Below are 15,060 nucleotides of genomic sequence, written 5' to 3'. Positions count from 1 at the left end.
TTTCCTTTGATCAGTGGCCACCATTGCTACTCGTTTCTTAGGGGAGTTTACTAGAAACATGTTATATGTGAATGTGTCCAGGCTGTGCATATAAGAGCCACAATAAATCCGGCTATTTATGTTTTCTTTTAATATTACTGGCAGCACTCTATGTGCTCTGTCTCACCCCCTGTTTTGCTCATTTAACAACATATGTTGGAGATCATTCCTCACCAACATTTTTTAATGCTTTATACTATTCCGTTATATAGATCGTTCCAGTCACCTATTGCTGCTAACAAACTACCACAAATATAATGCTTTAAAATAAGAACATTTTATTGCTATCTCTCATGGTTCCTGGAGGTGACTGACCTCAGCCAAGAGGTCTTGCTCTGGGTCTCACATGTAGCCGCTCAGATGGTTGCTGGAACTGGAGTCATTTTGGATCTTCCCCACTCAAATATCTGGCCACTGATGCTGATTGTTAACTGGGGCCAGGCGAGGTCATATATCTACAGAAAAGCCTCTCCCTGTGGCCTGGGCTTCCTCACAGCAGGGAGGTTGGATTTACGGGGTCAGTATCCCCGGAATCTGCAAGTTTTTTAAAGCTTGGGTGTGGGGAATGTAATATTATCACTTCGTAATCTTTCGGTCAAGCAGTCAGAGAGTCTAGATTCAAGGGGAGGGGGACATAGACTCTTATTGTCAATGGGAAGTGCCAAACAATTCTGTGGCTATTTTTAAAACTTGCTTAAAAAATCTTGTTTTTAAAGTCACGTACCATGATTTACTTAACAAGTTATTCATCCCTTTTATCCCCCCAAATGATTCATTCAGTGTTTACTATATGCCAAGTACTGTTGTAAGCTCTGAGGATACAGTAAAGAGAATAAGAAAATCTGGCTCAAATCTATGTCCTTGTGGAGCTTATAGTTTCAATGTGTAGAAAAACATAATAGATAAAATAAGCAAGCATATAAAATTATGTAATATGTTAAAGGTGATAATTATTGTGGAAAAATGTAAAGTAGGGTAAGGGGGGATAGAGAGTATAGCAAACTAGAACGTGTTTTTAAGCAGAGAAGGCTTCATGGAGAAAGTAACCTTTGAGCAGGTAACTGAAGAAGGCGAGGGAACGAGTCATGTGGTATCTGGGAGAAGGACATTCCAAGCCAAGGGAATAGTGAATGCAAGGCCTTGAGATCAGAGGATGCTTAGAATGCTTAAGCCACAGCCCCACTCCCAGAGATTCTGATTTGGAAGCCCTGGGGGATGGGTAAAGGGAATTTTTAGCAACATCCTAGTGATTCTGACTCATGCCAACTTCTGATCCTCATTTGGAAAACCTGGACTTCCAGATCTGGTTTTCATCTCAACCTCACCCTCCTAGCTGAGCTTCATCTTTTCCTTCCGCAAAAAAGGAGTTTGGGGGTGAGATAACAGCACCCCACTTGAGAGATGGCTGTTTCTTTAGATTCAGTGAGAATGCCCTGAGAGTCCCCACCCTACCTCACAGGAGCCTTTTGCTGGTCTGCTGGCTTTTTGTTTCCCCTTTCTCCTGTTCTTTCTCTTTTCAGTTTTCTTCCCCTTCCCTCCCCCCCTTCCCCTCCCCCTTTCCCTTCCTTTCCTTTCCCTTCTTTCCTCTCCTCTCCTCTCCCCTGCCCTCCTTTTCTTTTTTCTTATTTCTCTTCTCTTCTTTCTTGTCCCGAGCTGCCTTAACCATGGACATCGGAGTTCCTGTGTCTGTGAATCCTTCCAGAGGTTTGGAAGGGGACTCCACCTATGCAAACCTAAGGGTGATATATACAAAACGCTTGTGAGTGTGTGTAGCTGGAAGCACAGGCACTTTCCCAACAGGTGGCGGGGTGGGGGTGGGAGTGAGGGTGGGAAGGAAGGGAGCTGAAAGGGAGAGGGGGACAGGAACCAACAGGTGGGGGTGGGCAGACGTCACGGAGCACCAGCCCCGCGGCGGGACAGATGGATGCCTCTCAGCTTCTCCCAGGCGCCTCCGCCTGACCCGCTAGTCGCGGAGCTAGGATGTCGTGGCTGCCAGAGCCTCCGAGGTAACTCCTACCGGGTCTGGCTCTCACTAGGCAGATTTGAGATCTCCCAAGCACAGACTAGTGGCGAGACGCTAGCCAGCCAACACCTTCGGGCACCTGCACTTGTAGCATCGCCTTAGTTCGCGGAGGAGAAAGGGCGGAAGCCTTTTGGCCCTCTGACGCTTCCGTAGCGAGGGGGCGGGGCCCGGAAGGGAGCAGGATGGCGGCGCTGGACAGTGACAGCGAAGAGGACTTGGTCAGCTATGGGACGGGCCTGGAGCCGCTGGAAGAAGGTGCGGGGCAAGATTGGTCGCCGGGGTCTGTGGCAAACAGGTCCAGGATCCGGGGCAAAAACGCCCAACCCCGTGCCGGTCCTCCTGTGGCCCCGGGGTTAAGGCTCGCTCGCTACTGGTGTCGGGAACAGCGGTGAAAGAAGCGTGCTCGATGCTTTTGGAGTGCCCACGCTCTGGAGCGACGGATGAGAGACCCTGAGGGGTGGGAAACAGATGACGAAACAGGCTCGTTGGAGAACTGGGGGGTGGTGGTGGTGATGGTCAGGCAATGTCTTCCCTAGGAGAGGACGTTTGAGCTCAGACTTGAAACAGAGGGAGGAACCAACCATACGAAGATCTGGGTAGGAGAGCATTTCAGGCAGAGAGAACAGCAAGCTCAAAAGCTCTGAAGTCAGAGCCCGTTTGACAAATTGAGGGTCAGGCAGGACTGCTGTGGGTGGAGCCGACGACGGCAGCAATGGGAGACTGGCAGAAGAGGATGTCAGAGGGGGAGGCAGGGGCTGCATCTTACTTGGTATGTAAGGGTGTTTGGATTTTATACTGAGTGTAGGACAGTCATTGTGGGGTTTTACACAAGGGAGAGATGTGTATTTTTAAGATTATTGTCTCGATTTTGAGAATAGACGGGTTGGCGGGGGTGGTGTGGCCAAGAGCGAAGGAGAAATATTAGCAAAAAGAGGTCTGGAGATGATGATGATGGCTTGGACTGGGGAGTGGTCCAAGCAGTGGTGGTGGTAAGAAATGGTCTGGGTAGAGGTACACATTGAAAGCAGAGAAGACTGGACTTGCTGCTGAGATGTGGGGGTGAGGGCAAGATGAGGCAAGGTTCTTACCCCTGTTTCTGGTCTGATTCCTTAATGACTTGATTTGTTCAGCAATGTATTGAGTACCCAGGAAGGACTGATGGCAGTGCTAGCCCTGTGGGAAGGACAAAGGGAGTATGGGGAGCATGGTGGGTAGAGTTGCTTGCAGACCTCCTGTTGGTGGGATCTTTTTTTTTTTTCTTAATATATGTATTTTTGAGAGAGTTCAAGCGGGGGAGGGGTAGAGAGAGGGGAGACAGGGGATCTGAAGCAGGCTCTGCACTGACAGGCTGACAGCAGCAAGCCCAATGTGGGGCTCAAACTCAGCAATCCGGAGATCATGACCTGAGCTACCCAGGTGCCCCTGTTGGTGGGATCTTATTTGCCACCCTGACTGCATCCTGCCAGGTTGGTTGTACTTCTGGGGCATTTCTACTGAAGACCCTTCCCTACCAGCAGTTATTTAAAAAAATTTTTTTTAACATTTATTTTTGAGAGACAGAGCGATGCAGAGTACAAGTGGGGGAGGGGCCAAAAGGGGTGGGGGGGACACAGAATCCAAAGCAGGCTCCAGGCTCTGAGCTGTCAGCATAGAGCCTGACACAGGGCTCGAACTCAAGGACCTCGAGATCATGACCTGAGGTGAAGTTGGACACCCAACTGACGGAGCCACCCAGGCGCCCCTCCCTACCAGCAGTTCTAATCATCAGAAACTTTTGCCAGACACTGGCTCTACTTTTACCCTCTGCTTACAAAAGACAGAGGAACACTAGTCTTCCTGAAAGCTTCTTATGTGCTTAAGACAGCCCTTGCATTTCCTCTAAGTCATCTCCATACTTCACTCAACATCCTCAGTTCTCTGATATGTTCAGTTTAAAGTCCCTGAAACCCCAATTTGTCAGAGCCTTTCTCGAAGTATGGGACCAGAGTGTGGGTAGAACAGGGCTACCATTAGTGTGTCCTTCATTCTAGACTGTAGTTTTTTCATACAACCTAAGGTCACGGTAGCTTTATTGGCAGACGTATCACCCCATGATCTCAAAGAATTTGTTGACAGAGATCCTGTATTGGAGGAGTTCAGATCTAGTTGAGCACAAAAGTACAAGGTTTGCAAGTGCTAAATTATATGATATAGACAGGAAGCAACCTCCACAAGCTAGCAGGGAACCTGAGAGGGCCAGATGGGATTCCTTTTAAAACTGGTTCGGGTTAGCTATGCAGAAAGAGGACAGGGGTTCGACCTGCATGGGTGGCGGTTATTACAGCCATGTTGGGCAGCTGTTTATGCATTTCTGTATTTCTCATCTCACACTTGTTTCCTTGTGAGTGACATATTGTAAGCATCAACTATTTGACCTACATTTTTCCAGTTCTTCCTCTTTGATGATGCACAGAATCTGAAATGAAGCCCAATGGCCTAACCATGCTTTTGAAATGAAAGGAAGGGACCTTTGATTTGTAGATCTCCCCCCGCCCCCACCCGGGTCTAAAAGTCACTCTTTAACTTCTCACTATTCGAAGTTTTTGAAGATTGAGTCATTGTTTCCCAAGCACTTTGAAGTTTAAATGCACTCAGTACATTTTACAGTATAGCATACTAGACCAATAATCACTTTTACTTCCTGCTTTGAAGTTTTAGTGACAGGTTAGACAAACATTGGTAGAGGAAGGACTCCAGTACTTAATTAAAGTTGCTGGCCCTGATGGAAGAGTTTTCTGGTTAAGAGATAGTGGCCAAACTGTCACACACAGACCCACAGGCACATAGGCCCTCTGGGCTGGAAGGATGGGGGCACCAGAACTTACTTACCCTCATTAGATACTTCTACTTGGTTCTGGATCATCTCTGGCTCATCCTGTACCCAGATGAAGTTTAGGGCGATTTTCCTCCTTGATGCTATGACTTTCCCACTTAAGACTCTCTGTGGCTCCCATCACCCATAGGGCATACCACAGACCCTGAAGCACTGAGTGCAAGGCCCTTTGCACTATCTGCCCTTCTAGTTCCATCTTCTGCCCCTTCCCTTCCCTCTAGTCAGTCTAGACTACTTTTCAGACTTACGATTTATTGATTGAGGCAATGCCTCTGTTGGGAATTATGTCTCTATCAGCAGCTATCAGATTGTGCTCATGCTGAGGGTGACTGTGATGTTGTGGTCCTTGTACATTGTCAGAAGAGTTCTCATATATTCAGCTCTCCTCTGCGTGGCTCTGAGTGCCCTGGAAGCAGGGACAGAGTTGTGTCTAGTTTTCCACACCCAGGGTCTAGTACGGGGTTGCTTCCATGGTGAGGGATAGTATGGCTGGTATCCCTGGCTTGGAGGCAGAGTTGAAATCTGATTTCAGCTTTGTGTTTATGAGCCGTGGACTTAGGGTTGTTACTTAATCAGAGCATGCTTATCAGTTATGAAGAATGAGATAATATGTGTGAAAAGAAGGGCTGCGTTGTTATTAGTAGCACTAATTACAAGAGGGCCTGGCCACAACGCCACCCCCTCCCCGGAGTTTTCTCCTGATGTGATTAGAGGTGGCGCCTCCCCCTCAGGAGCCCTGTGGGACCCAGCTGGCCATGCTGGTCGGCCCTCATTATCTGCCGCCACAGGTTCCACTTAGCTGTCTGCTGATCTTATCTCCCCTTCCAGATTAAGAGCACCTTGGGAACAGAGCAAGAATGGCACCTCGCATTGGCAGGGTGTGCCCTCTCTCACCTTAACCCAGTAGTTCTCGATCGGGGATGATGTTGCCCCTCAGCGGATGTTGGCCGTGCTGGGTGGGAGAGCAATGCTTACTGGCATCTGCTGGATGCTGCTAAATCCTACAGTGCACAGGACCGTCCCACGGCACAGATCTATCCTGTACAAACTGCCAATAGTGCCGAAGTTGAGAAACCCCACCTTAGCCAAGAATCGTGCCAGGTGCACATGTAGTAGTGGATTGTGTGTGACGCATTTCCAAACACTGGAAATCTTGGATCATGGGACCCGAGTTGTAATTCAGTTCCTTAGAGTGAAATGAAATTGTAGCTAATATTAACTAACCAAGCTTCGCTTGACCAAACACTGTGCTCACCTCTCTGCCTGTGGTGAGTCATCCTCAGCACCAGCCTACCAGATAGGTTCTGTTTATTGCCCTACCTTTACCGTGGTGGAGGCTGAGGTGTGGAGAGATCAAGTAACTTGCCCAAGTTCACAAAGTAGCAAGGGTAGGGGGATTTGAACCTGGATGTCTTGATCTTCCAAACCTCAACTCTTGACTGCCCTGCCATGGGTTATACTCCAGAAATGATGTAAAGGCATCACAAGCTACTAGTAAGAATGTAGGACTATGAGGCTAGAAGTTCCTCTGCTTTTTGTTCAACCTTCCAGAAGTAGTCACTGGCTTAATTATTGAAATAACAGGGACACATGGGCTTATCTACTGTACATAATAATAATAATAATAATAATAATAATAACAATGGCAGCCAGTATTTTAAGTGCTTACTGTGTACCTCTCTTCGTGCTAAGCACTTTATAGGCATTATCTTATTCACTTTGCATAACAACTCTATGAAATAGATATTACTATTCGTGTCACCGCCATTTTACGGATGAGGAAATCAAGGCATAGAGAAGTCAAGATGACTGAGGTCCTGGTCCTGGTAAAGATGGGGTGAAAGCGTTGTGACCCTCAACTCTGTGCCTTTAACTACCATATAACTTGCTTTCTGTGTTGAATGTTTGAAAGTAACTGGATGGTTAGTTTTTATTTTAAATAGATTCAGAATTCTGAATCACAGTGGATAAAATTAACCAGTAATTTGTGACACAGTACCTGAAAGTGTAAACCTAAGGACTTTTTAGACTTTATTAAGCTCCTTTCCACTATGTGATGTAGCAAGCCAGCCCTTTTCAGCAGAGCAGGAAAATGATTTGAAAGAACAATAACTATGGAATCAGGAGATTGCCAGAAATAAGGACACATTTAGGATTTGGGGAGAATGGGCAACACCAAAGGACAAACTCTGGGCTTGGGATGCTGTGAAGTTCTAGAAGAGATACAGAAGTGTTCCTTGTGTCGCGAACCTTCTCATGCCCTGTGCCAGCTCCGTGACCTGCCTCTGGCATTGCCAGTAGAGTTTATCTCCAACTATTGGAACCGCCCCCGCCCCATGTAATTCAGTTTATGTGATGGACTTTAGTGGGAATCAGGCCATTGGTGCCAAAACGTGTGTCTAACAGAAATAAGAAATATCTATAATTGCCTTAGAACTATAAAGAAGCTTGATACAGTGTATTACTTTACAAACTATATAAGCTAGTAAAGCCTAGGAATAAAAAAAAAAAAAACTTCATTAAACTTGTTACACTTGAAATTACAAGAAGTAAACAATTCAGCATGTTTAAGAAATGACACTTGCCCTAAATATTTTTCTAATCCGCCACCCGCTTCTCTCTCATCAAAATACTTTTTTCAGGTGAAAGACCAAAAAAACCAATTCCTCTTCAGGATCAGACTGTCAGAGACGAAAAAGGAAGGTATAAACGGTTTCATGGGGCCTTTAGCGGAGGTTTCTCTGCTGGGTACTTCAACACTGTTGGCTCGAAAGAAGGTATGATTTTCCTACGTGTAGCTATCATATCATATCATATCATATCATATCATATCATATCACTGAACTATCATAAGATTCTTCTCCTCTTCCACCTCTCCCTGTTTAAAAAAATTTCTTTAAACACTTTAATACACACACTGTAGCCTTTTGTGTTCTTTCAAGATTTGGCATGTTTTCAGAGTCCGCTGGTATGTTGTTCATTGGTTACAACCTGAGAGTGAAAGTTTTCTTTCACTTAAAAAAAAAAAAAAAAAAGATATATTCTCACCAGATGGTTAAGTGACGATAATGACTTCCGTTTTATACCATCGCATCTTGCCACACACAAAATGCTGTCATACACATTCCCTCAGGTAACCATTGTCTCCCGCGTCTCAGTGACTGAGGAAGGCAGGTGTCATAGTTGCTTTGTAGGTGAGGCCACTGAGGGTCAGAGCCGCTCTCTCCTGGCACTGGGGACCACAGCATGCTTGGCAGTCTATGCTCTCAACCTGAAGAAAAATCAGTTAAAAATTTCATGTTATGCAATATAATGGATTCTGCATTGTTTAAAGTCATGCATGTTTTTTAAATGTTTTCACACAGAAACTGGAATGACTTTTATGTGCCAGCTAGGAAGGGAAGAAGAACTGAGTAACTCATGTAGCAATTGTTGAGAACAAAATGGGACACGTTTCTATATATACACAATAACTTGTATGGAACAATAGAAAAATAAAGATGAGAAAAGCCATGTAAGAAAAATAGTTGGGGTAGGTCAATAAGATGGTTTAAAGTTCAATATCCAGAATGTGTAAAGAGCAGTTCTGTGAGCAAATGACCAAAGTATGTGAACAGTTTACTCCAGAGGAGATAGAAACGCTGTATTTAATATTCGGCCTTGTTACTAAGAAAGGCAAAGTAAGGTAACCAAGGCACTATGAAATTAGCACACTTTATGAAAATGTTAAAAGTGGCAGTAGGGTTGGTGAAGAAAGAAGTACACTAATACGTTGCTGATTGTTGCGATTATAGCTGTGCCGTGTACTGTAATAAGACCAGCTCAAACGATTGTCAGGAAGGCTGTGATACGTTCATACCCTGGAGTATCTCTTTACCATTAGAAGGACTATACAGAAGTCGGGCAAAGACTATAGAAATCCAAAGTGGAGGAAGGCAGTGGCCTAGGAGAGCTGATCCTCACTCCCGGATACCTGGGGGTATCTCCCAGGCCTGCCCAGAAACCTGCTCCACCCACTGACCAAGAGTAGATGTGCCCCATACTCCTTAGGTCCACAGGACTCTTGTAGGAAATCAGAAAGGAGGTGTGTCCCTCTCAGAGAAAACTACAAAAGTGTATCGCAGAGGGTTACAGATACGTTTGACTTCCAGGCCATTCTCACCGTATAGGCATGGTACATGCTTGGTGACTATGGACAGGGAACCGGCGTGGTAGTTATAGGACCCAGGGGTTTGATGGAATTGGGGGTGGTATGGGCATTACCTGTCCTTAGACTGGCCAGGTTGAGTCCTTGGGCCAGGGCACCCTGAATTTGCCTGCGCTGCTTCTGTGACTCGGTGCCAGCCACCCTTTCACAGCTGACTCATGCTCCTTGATGTTATGTCTTCATATGTTAACAAGTTCGTGTCTATTGCTGTCCTCTTGGTCTCAGAGTGGTCCTGCCTTTTAAGGTGACCTTGCATCTTTTGGTTCACATCTACTTGGAAAAAGAATGTCACTTTCTTCTCTCTCTCTCTTTTTTATTTGAAAAAAAATTTTTTTAATGTTTATTTATTTTTGAGAGAGAGAGAGTGAGACAGAGAGTGAGCGGGGGAGGAGCAGAGAGAGAGAGGGAGACACAGAATCAGAAGTGAGCTCCAGGCTCTGAGCTGTCAGCACAGAGCCCGATGCAGGGCTCGAACCACGAACCGTGAGAACATGACTGGAGCTGAAGTCGGATGCCTAACCGACTGAGCCACCCAGGCGCCCCTCTCTCTCTCTTTTTTTTTTTAGAGAGAGAATGAGGGAGTGGGGGAGGGGCAGAGAGCGAGGGAGAGAGAATCTTAAGCAGGCTGCATGCCCAACGCAGAGCCCAACTCTGGGCTTGATTTCACAATCGTGAGATCATAATTTGAGCTGAAATCAAGAGTCAGATGCTTAGCCAACTGAGCCACCTACACACCCCATCTCCACTTTTACTGTATAATTTGATTTCTCTTGGTCCTAGATTCTTAGGAGGAAACCTATCCACTGAGTTCTGCCAAGAGATGTGTGTGAGCATTAATAAAGTTATGTTATATAATTATTTCTACATGAGCAGTGAGATAGGAAGTAGCTAAGGGTTTGTAGGTACTAGGGTTTTCAAGTACATAATTGCATTATTTAATTATTTAGTAATAAACCAACATACCATCTATTATAATATTCTAAACGCTTTTCTTTCAAGGATGGACACCCTCTTCCTTCGTGTCTTCACGACAGAACAGAGCAGACAAATCTGTTCTTGGTCCCGAAGACTTCATGGATGAAGAGGTGGGTGTGCAGAACCGGAATTGCCTGTTAGCCAGTGGGATGCGTGCAGCGCCTTAGTCTCCCCAGAGGCTTCTTTGTTTGCGAGGCATTATCTTTTAGGAGTTTGGACTAGAGTGCTCTGTACCTAAATGCATTCTTGTTCACTGGAGTAGCATCTTATGCTGGGGCCAGTTTCTAAAGTTAAGGGTGGAGAGGAAAGTCGTTCATAGGCAAATTTCCTTGAAGAAGCCCCAGTTGCTCCAAAAGTGCAGTATCCACGGAGCTGAGTCCACAGCCTCCGACAATAACTTTGTGCACACTACCGTTTAAGGAACGGTGAGCGACTAGACCAGTTGGAGTCAAAGGGAGCCCTGTGCAGGCACCTGGGTACCCCATTAACACAACGATGACTGTGCACTTCTTAGGGGTAAATGGGAGCTTGGGGGGGGTGTGCTCCATATTTTTTTAAAAAAATGTTTATTTATTTATTTTGAGAGAGAGATACAGCATGAGCAAGGGAGGGACAGAGAGAGGGGGAGGCAGAGAATCCCAAACAGGCTCTGCATTGCCAGCGCAGAACCTGATGCGGGGCTCGAACTCCCCGGCCGCGAGATCATGACCTGAGCCAACAGCAAGAGTCGGAAGCTTAACCAACTGAGTCACCCAGGAACCCCATGCTCCATTTTGCTTTAAAATTAAACCTCTGTTTCCTTAAAACCTAGTCATGGATTCATTTGTGATAAAGAAGAAATAGAACACGATATTAACATCCTTTAGGTTGCAGGTAAGAGGCAAGGGGAGGTCCCCTTCCTATTTGACTAGCATAATCTATATGGAAACACGACTCATGGAACAAGAAGCCTAGATGTCAGCGAGGCCCCGCGTCCTCTCTTCTCAGCCATCTTCTGCATGTCAGCTTGTCCTTACATCAACTCTCCTTGTGGTCCCAAGGTGGCTACAGTAGCTCCAGATGGCACATCCAGGATCACATCACCTAGTGGAAGGAGGGCTTTTCTTTGGTATCTTTTCTTGAGAGCAAGGAAACCATTCCCATAAGTCCTACTGGGGATTTTACCTCACGTCTGCTGGGGCAGATTGTTTTACGTGCTCATTCTTAAAGCCATCCTTGGCAGTGGAAGTGGGATCAAAGGACTGGCTTAGATAAGATACGAACCCCTATTGCCTAACTCTCCCCGGGCCCCAGCATACACACCAGGACACCACTGCGGGAGTGCATGGTGGCACTGAGGGGGGCGGGTGTCTGCACAGCTTCAGGGCTCTGTGAGGAAAGAGGGAGGGCATAGGCTATCGGAAAGGCAGCCAACAGGAAATGCAGAAACACTTAAGGTAGCACATACATGCTCAGGAATGCTTGCTGACTGTGACTCTGAGATTTGCCCCCTGCACTCTGACCTTTGAAATATTGTCTGAGGCAACAGTTACTTTCTGTAGAAGTAATTATTGGATTTTAATTACTTCTTATCTTCCTAGCTTGGCTGTGCCTCTTGTGGCCTCACTGAGTGGCCGTCATCATGCCCTGTCTTCGGCTACCGGCCTTAGCTTTTGTGAGGATCCTAAAGGCAGATATAAAGTCAGCTGCTCCACACACACATGCAAACACACACACGCACACACATAAGTCAGCTGCTCCACTGATGCCTAATTTGGTTGTGTAGTTTTTTTGTTTGTTTTTTAAAGTTTTTACGTATTCATTTATTTAAGTAATCTCTGTACCCAACACGGGGCTCAAACTCACAACCCCGAGATCAGGGTTGCGTGCTTTTCTGACTGAGCAAGGCAGGCATCCCATCAGTTGTGTGGTTTTAACTTTTTTTTTTTTTTTTTAAGAAATAAAGCTACGTGATGTATTACGGTTAATCACTTACCAAATAATGTAAGTAATTCTGTTTGAATTTTCTTTTAAAGGATCTTAGTGAATTTGGGATAGCACCTAAAGCAATTGTCACCACGGATGATTTTGCTTCCAAAACCAAAGATAGAATACGAGAAAAGGCCAGGCAGTTAGCAGCTGCTACTGCCCCCATTCCTGGAGCTACTCTGCTTGATGACCTCATAACACCAGCAAAGTGAGAAGAATTTTGTTCTAACCTTTGTGATCTTGGCATCTGCTTTGCATATACATAATGATCTTAATTACAGATAGTTTGGTTGCAAGTAGGAGAAGCCTAGCTTGAGTGCAAAAGGGGGTTTTGCCAAAAGGATCTTGCGCTTTTATCGCATGGCGTTTTCTAGAGCTCCAGTGACCAGCTCTGCTGCTGGGGCTGGTGGAGGCTGGTGAGCTGTTAGGAACTCGGGTGCCTTCCCTCCCACCCTCCCTCAGAAGCCTCAAGGGCTCTCTCCGGTCTGCCTCATTCTTCCCTCTCTTTCTGCATATCTCCTTGTTCTGTTCCTGGGTGTGTGGCCTGATGTGGCAGCCTCAGACTCATGGTTTCTTAGGCCCCAGGCTTGACAAGGACCATTTAGAGCCCCCAGGTGTCCTTTCCAAAGGCCCAGCGGAGAGGACACGGATGGACTTCCCCAGGTTCGGTGTGCACCCACGTCCAGTGAGCTGTGGCCAGAACGGCAGATCCATGTGGTTCTGATGTGCATGGGGGTGGGCTGTGTTTCAGGGCTCAGGCACAAGTGTGTGAGCTGGACAGGGACTCAAAGACTGCTGATTTCTTACTATCCTCCAGTATTATAAAAGGAAGTTCACGTTCAATGCCTTGATATCCTAGATTGTCTATTGGTTTTGAATTGCTAAGAAAAATGGGCTGGAAGGAAGGACAAGGAATTGGCCCTCGAGTAAAGAGAAGACCTCGCCGACAAAAACCTGGTATGTATATTGATTGTCATCAATTCTGTAGCACACTTTTTAATGGCTACACGTTTCGGGAAATGAAGCTGCTGGGCAAAGTAATATGCAGATACAGTTGACTCTTGAACAATGCTAACCCTGCATGCAGTTGAAAATCCATGTATAACATTTACTTGTTTATTTTCAAGTACAAATTATATATATATATATATATATATACTTATATAACATACAGTGTTGTATTTCCACATGTTACTATTGACTTCCTAAAAACTTACCTGCTTAATAGCCTACTATTGACCAAGAGCCTCACTGATAACATAAACAGTCAATTAACACATATTTTATATGTTATAGGTATTAAATACTGTATTCTTACAATAAAGTAAGCTAGAGAAGAGAAATTATTATTGAGGAAATCCTAAGGTAAATATATTCACACTAGCTCTACTATAAAAAGTGTGTGTGTAAATGGACCTTTGCAGTTCAAACCTGTGCTGTTTAAGAGTCAACTGTATTTTTTTTAAATTTGAGTACAGTTGACACACAATGTTACATTAGTTTCAGGTGAGCAGTGCAGCGATTGGACAAGTCCATAGGTTCTGCTGTGCTCACCACAAGAGTAGTGGCCATCTGTCACCATACAGTGCTGTTACAGTACCATTGACTGTATTCCTTGTGCTGTGGCTTTTATCCCTGTGACTTATGCATTCCAGAACTGGAAGCCTATATCGCCCACTTCCCTTCACGCATTTTACCCATCTCTAAGTCCCCTTCCATCTGGCAACCATCAGTTTGTTCTCTGCATTTATAGGTCTGATTCTGCTATTTGTTTATTCATTTATTTTTTTTTTTCTAGATTCCACATATGAGTGAAATTTGTCTTTCTCAGCCAATACTTAGCACAACATCCTCTAGGTTCATCCATGTCACAAATGACATGATCCCATCCTTCTTATGGCTGTGTAATATTCCATGGGATATTTAACTATACCCCCTCTTTCTTATCCACTCGTCTGTTGATGGATGCTGAGGTTGCTTCTATATCTCGGCTATTGTAAATAATGCTGTAATAAAATAGGGGTGTGTGTATCTTTTCAAATTAGTGTTTTTGTTTTTTCCTTTGGATAAATACCGACTAGTAGAATTTTTAGATCATATGGTATTTTTATTTTTAAATTTTTTTAAGTTCATTTATTTTGAGACAGAGAGAAAGCGCTGGTGAAGGAGGGGCAGAGAGAGAGAGAGGGGAGAGCGAGGATCCCAAGCAGGCTCCGCATCACCAGCACGGAGTCCAATGCGGGGCTTGAATTCACGAATCGGGAGATCATGACCTGAGCGGAGGTTGGACGTTTAACCGACTGAGCCATTCAGGCACCCCTATTTTTAATTTTTTGAGAAACCTCTGTATTGTTTTCCACAGTGGCTCTACCAATTTCCATTCCCAAAAGGTCACCTGTATTTTAAGGCTTTTTGTGTGTCATGCGTAATAGCATTGTACTAGAATTGTACTAGTTTATATTTCTGCTAGCACCATGTGAAACTGTTTCCTACTCTTACCAAAACTGTGTCACAGTTTAATAGGATCCTTTTCTATTTATGTCTTACCCTTGGTCTCCCCAGCCAGAGTACGAACTCTTGGAGGCAGTAATAATTTCCTTTGGGTTCTCTGTGGCCCTGGGACAGTAGTGGTTGGTCACTGAGCACATTATTGACAGAGTGTGGGTGGGGCAGAGGCTGGTGGAAAACAATTCCTGAGTGATCAGTCTCTGACCCTAAAGCCGTAGTACCTTTCATAAGTGCTGTCATGGACTTCTAAAGAATGTCAGCAAGTTAGATTTCCATATTTTTAGCTGCTCATGACTAATGTATTTGACATCTCTTTTATAGATCCTGGAGTAAAAATCTATGGCTGTGCGTTACCCCCTGGAGGCTCTGAAGGATCCGAGGTACTATATGCAAAGGCTGACCTTGAATTTGGTATAGTGACACCTGTTAGTTTATGAACGTGCAATTTTAGGGTCAGAAGAATTTTAG

General features: G+C 45.1%; 1 protein-coding gene across 2 annotated transcripts in view; it reads left to right on the top strand.

The window, feature by feature from the left end:
- Positions 1-2,204: 2,204 nt before the first annotated feature.
- GPATCH1 (G-patch domain containing 1) overlaps positions 2,205-15,060 on the top strand; it is a 39,224-nt gene continuing 26,368 nt past the window's right edge. For both annotated transcript variants that reach the window (XM_043599084.1, XM_043599083.1), the window contains exons 1-6: positions 2,205-2,317; positions 7,577-7,711; positions 10,141-10,226; positions 12,132-12,292; positions 12,944-13,041; positions 14,914-14,972. In XM_043599084.1, the coding sequence (XP_043455019.1) occupies positions 2,245-2,317; positions 7,577-7,711; positions 10,141-10,226; positions 12,132-12,292; positions 12,944-13,041; positions 14,914-14,972 (612 nt within the window). In that variant the 5' untranslated portion in view covers positions 2,205-2,244. The remainder of the gene's footprint in view (positions 2,318-7,576; positions 7,712-10,140; positions 10,227-12,131; positions 12,293-12,943; positions 13,042-14,913; positions 14,973-15,060) is intronic.

The sequence above is a fragment of the Prionailurus bengalensis genome, chromosome E2 (genome assembly GCF_016509475.1).
Source record: "Prionailurus bengalensis isolate Pbe53 chromosome E2, Fcat_Pben_1.1_paternal_pri, whole genome shotgun sequence".
Lineage (NCBI taxonomy): Eukaryota > Metazoa > Chordata > Mammalia > Carnivora > Felidae > Prionailurus > Prionailurus bengalensis.
This window is presented reverse-complemented; position numbering and strand designations above follow the sequence as displayed.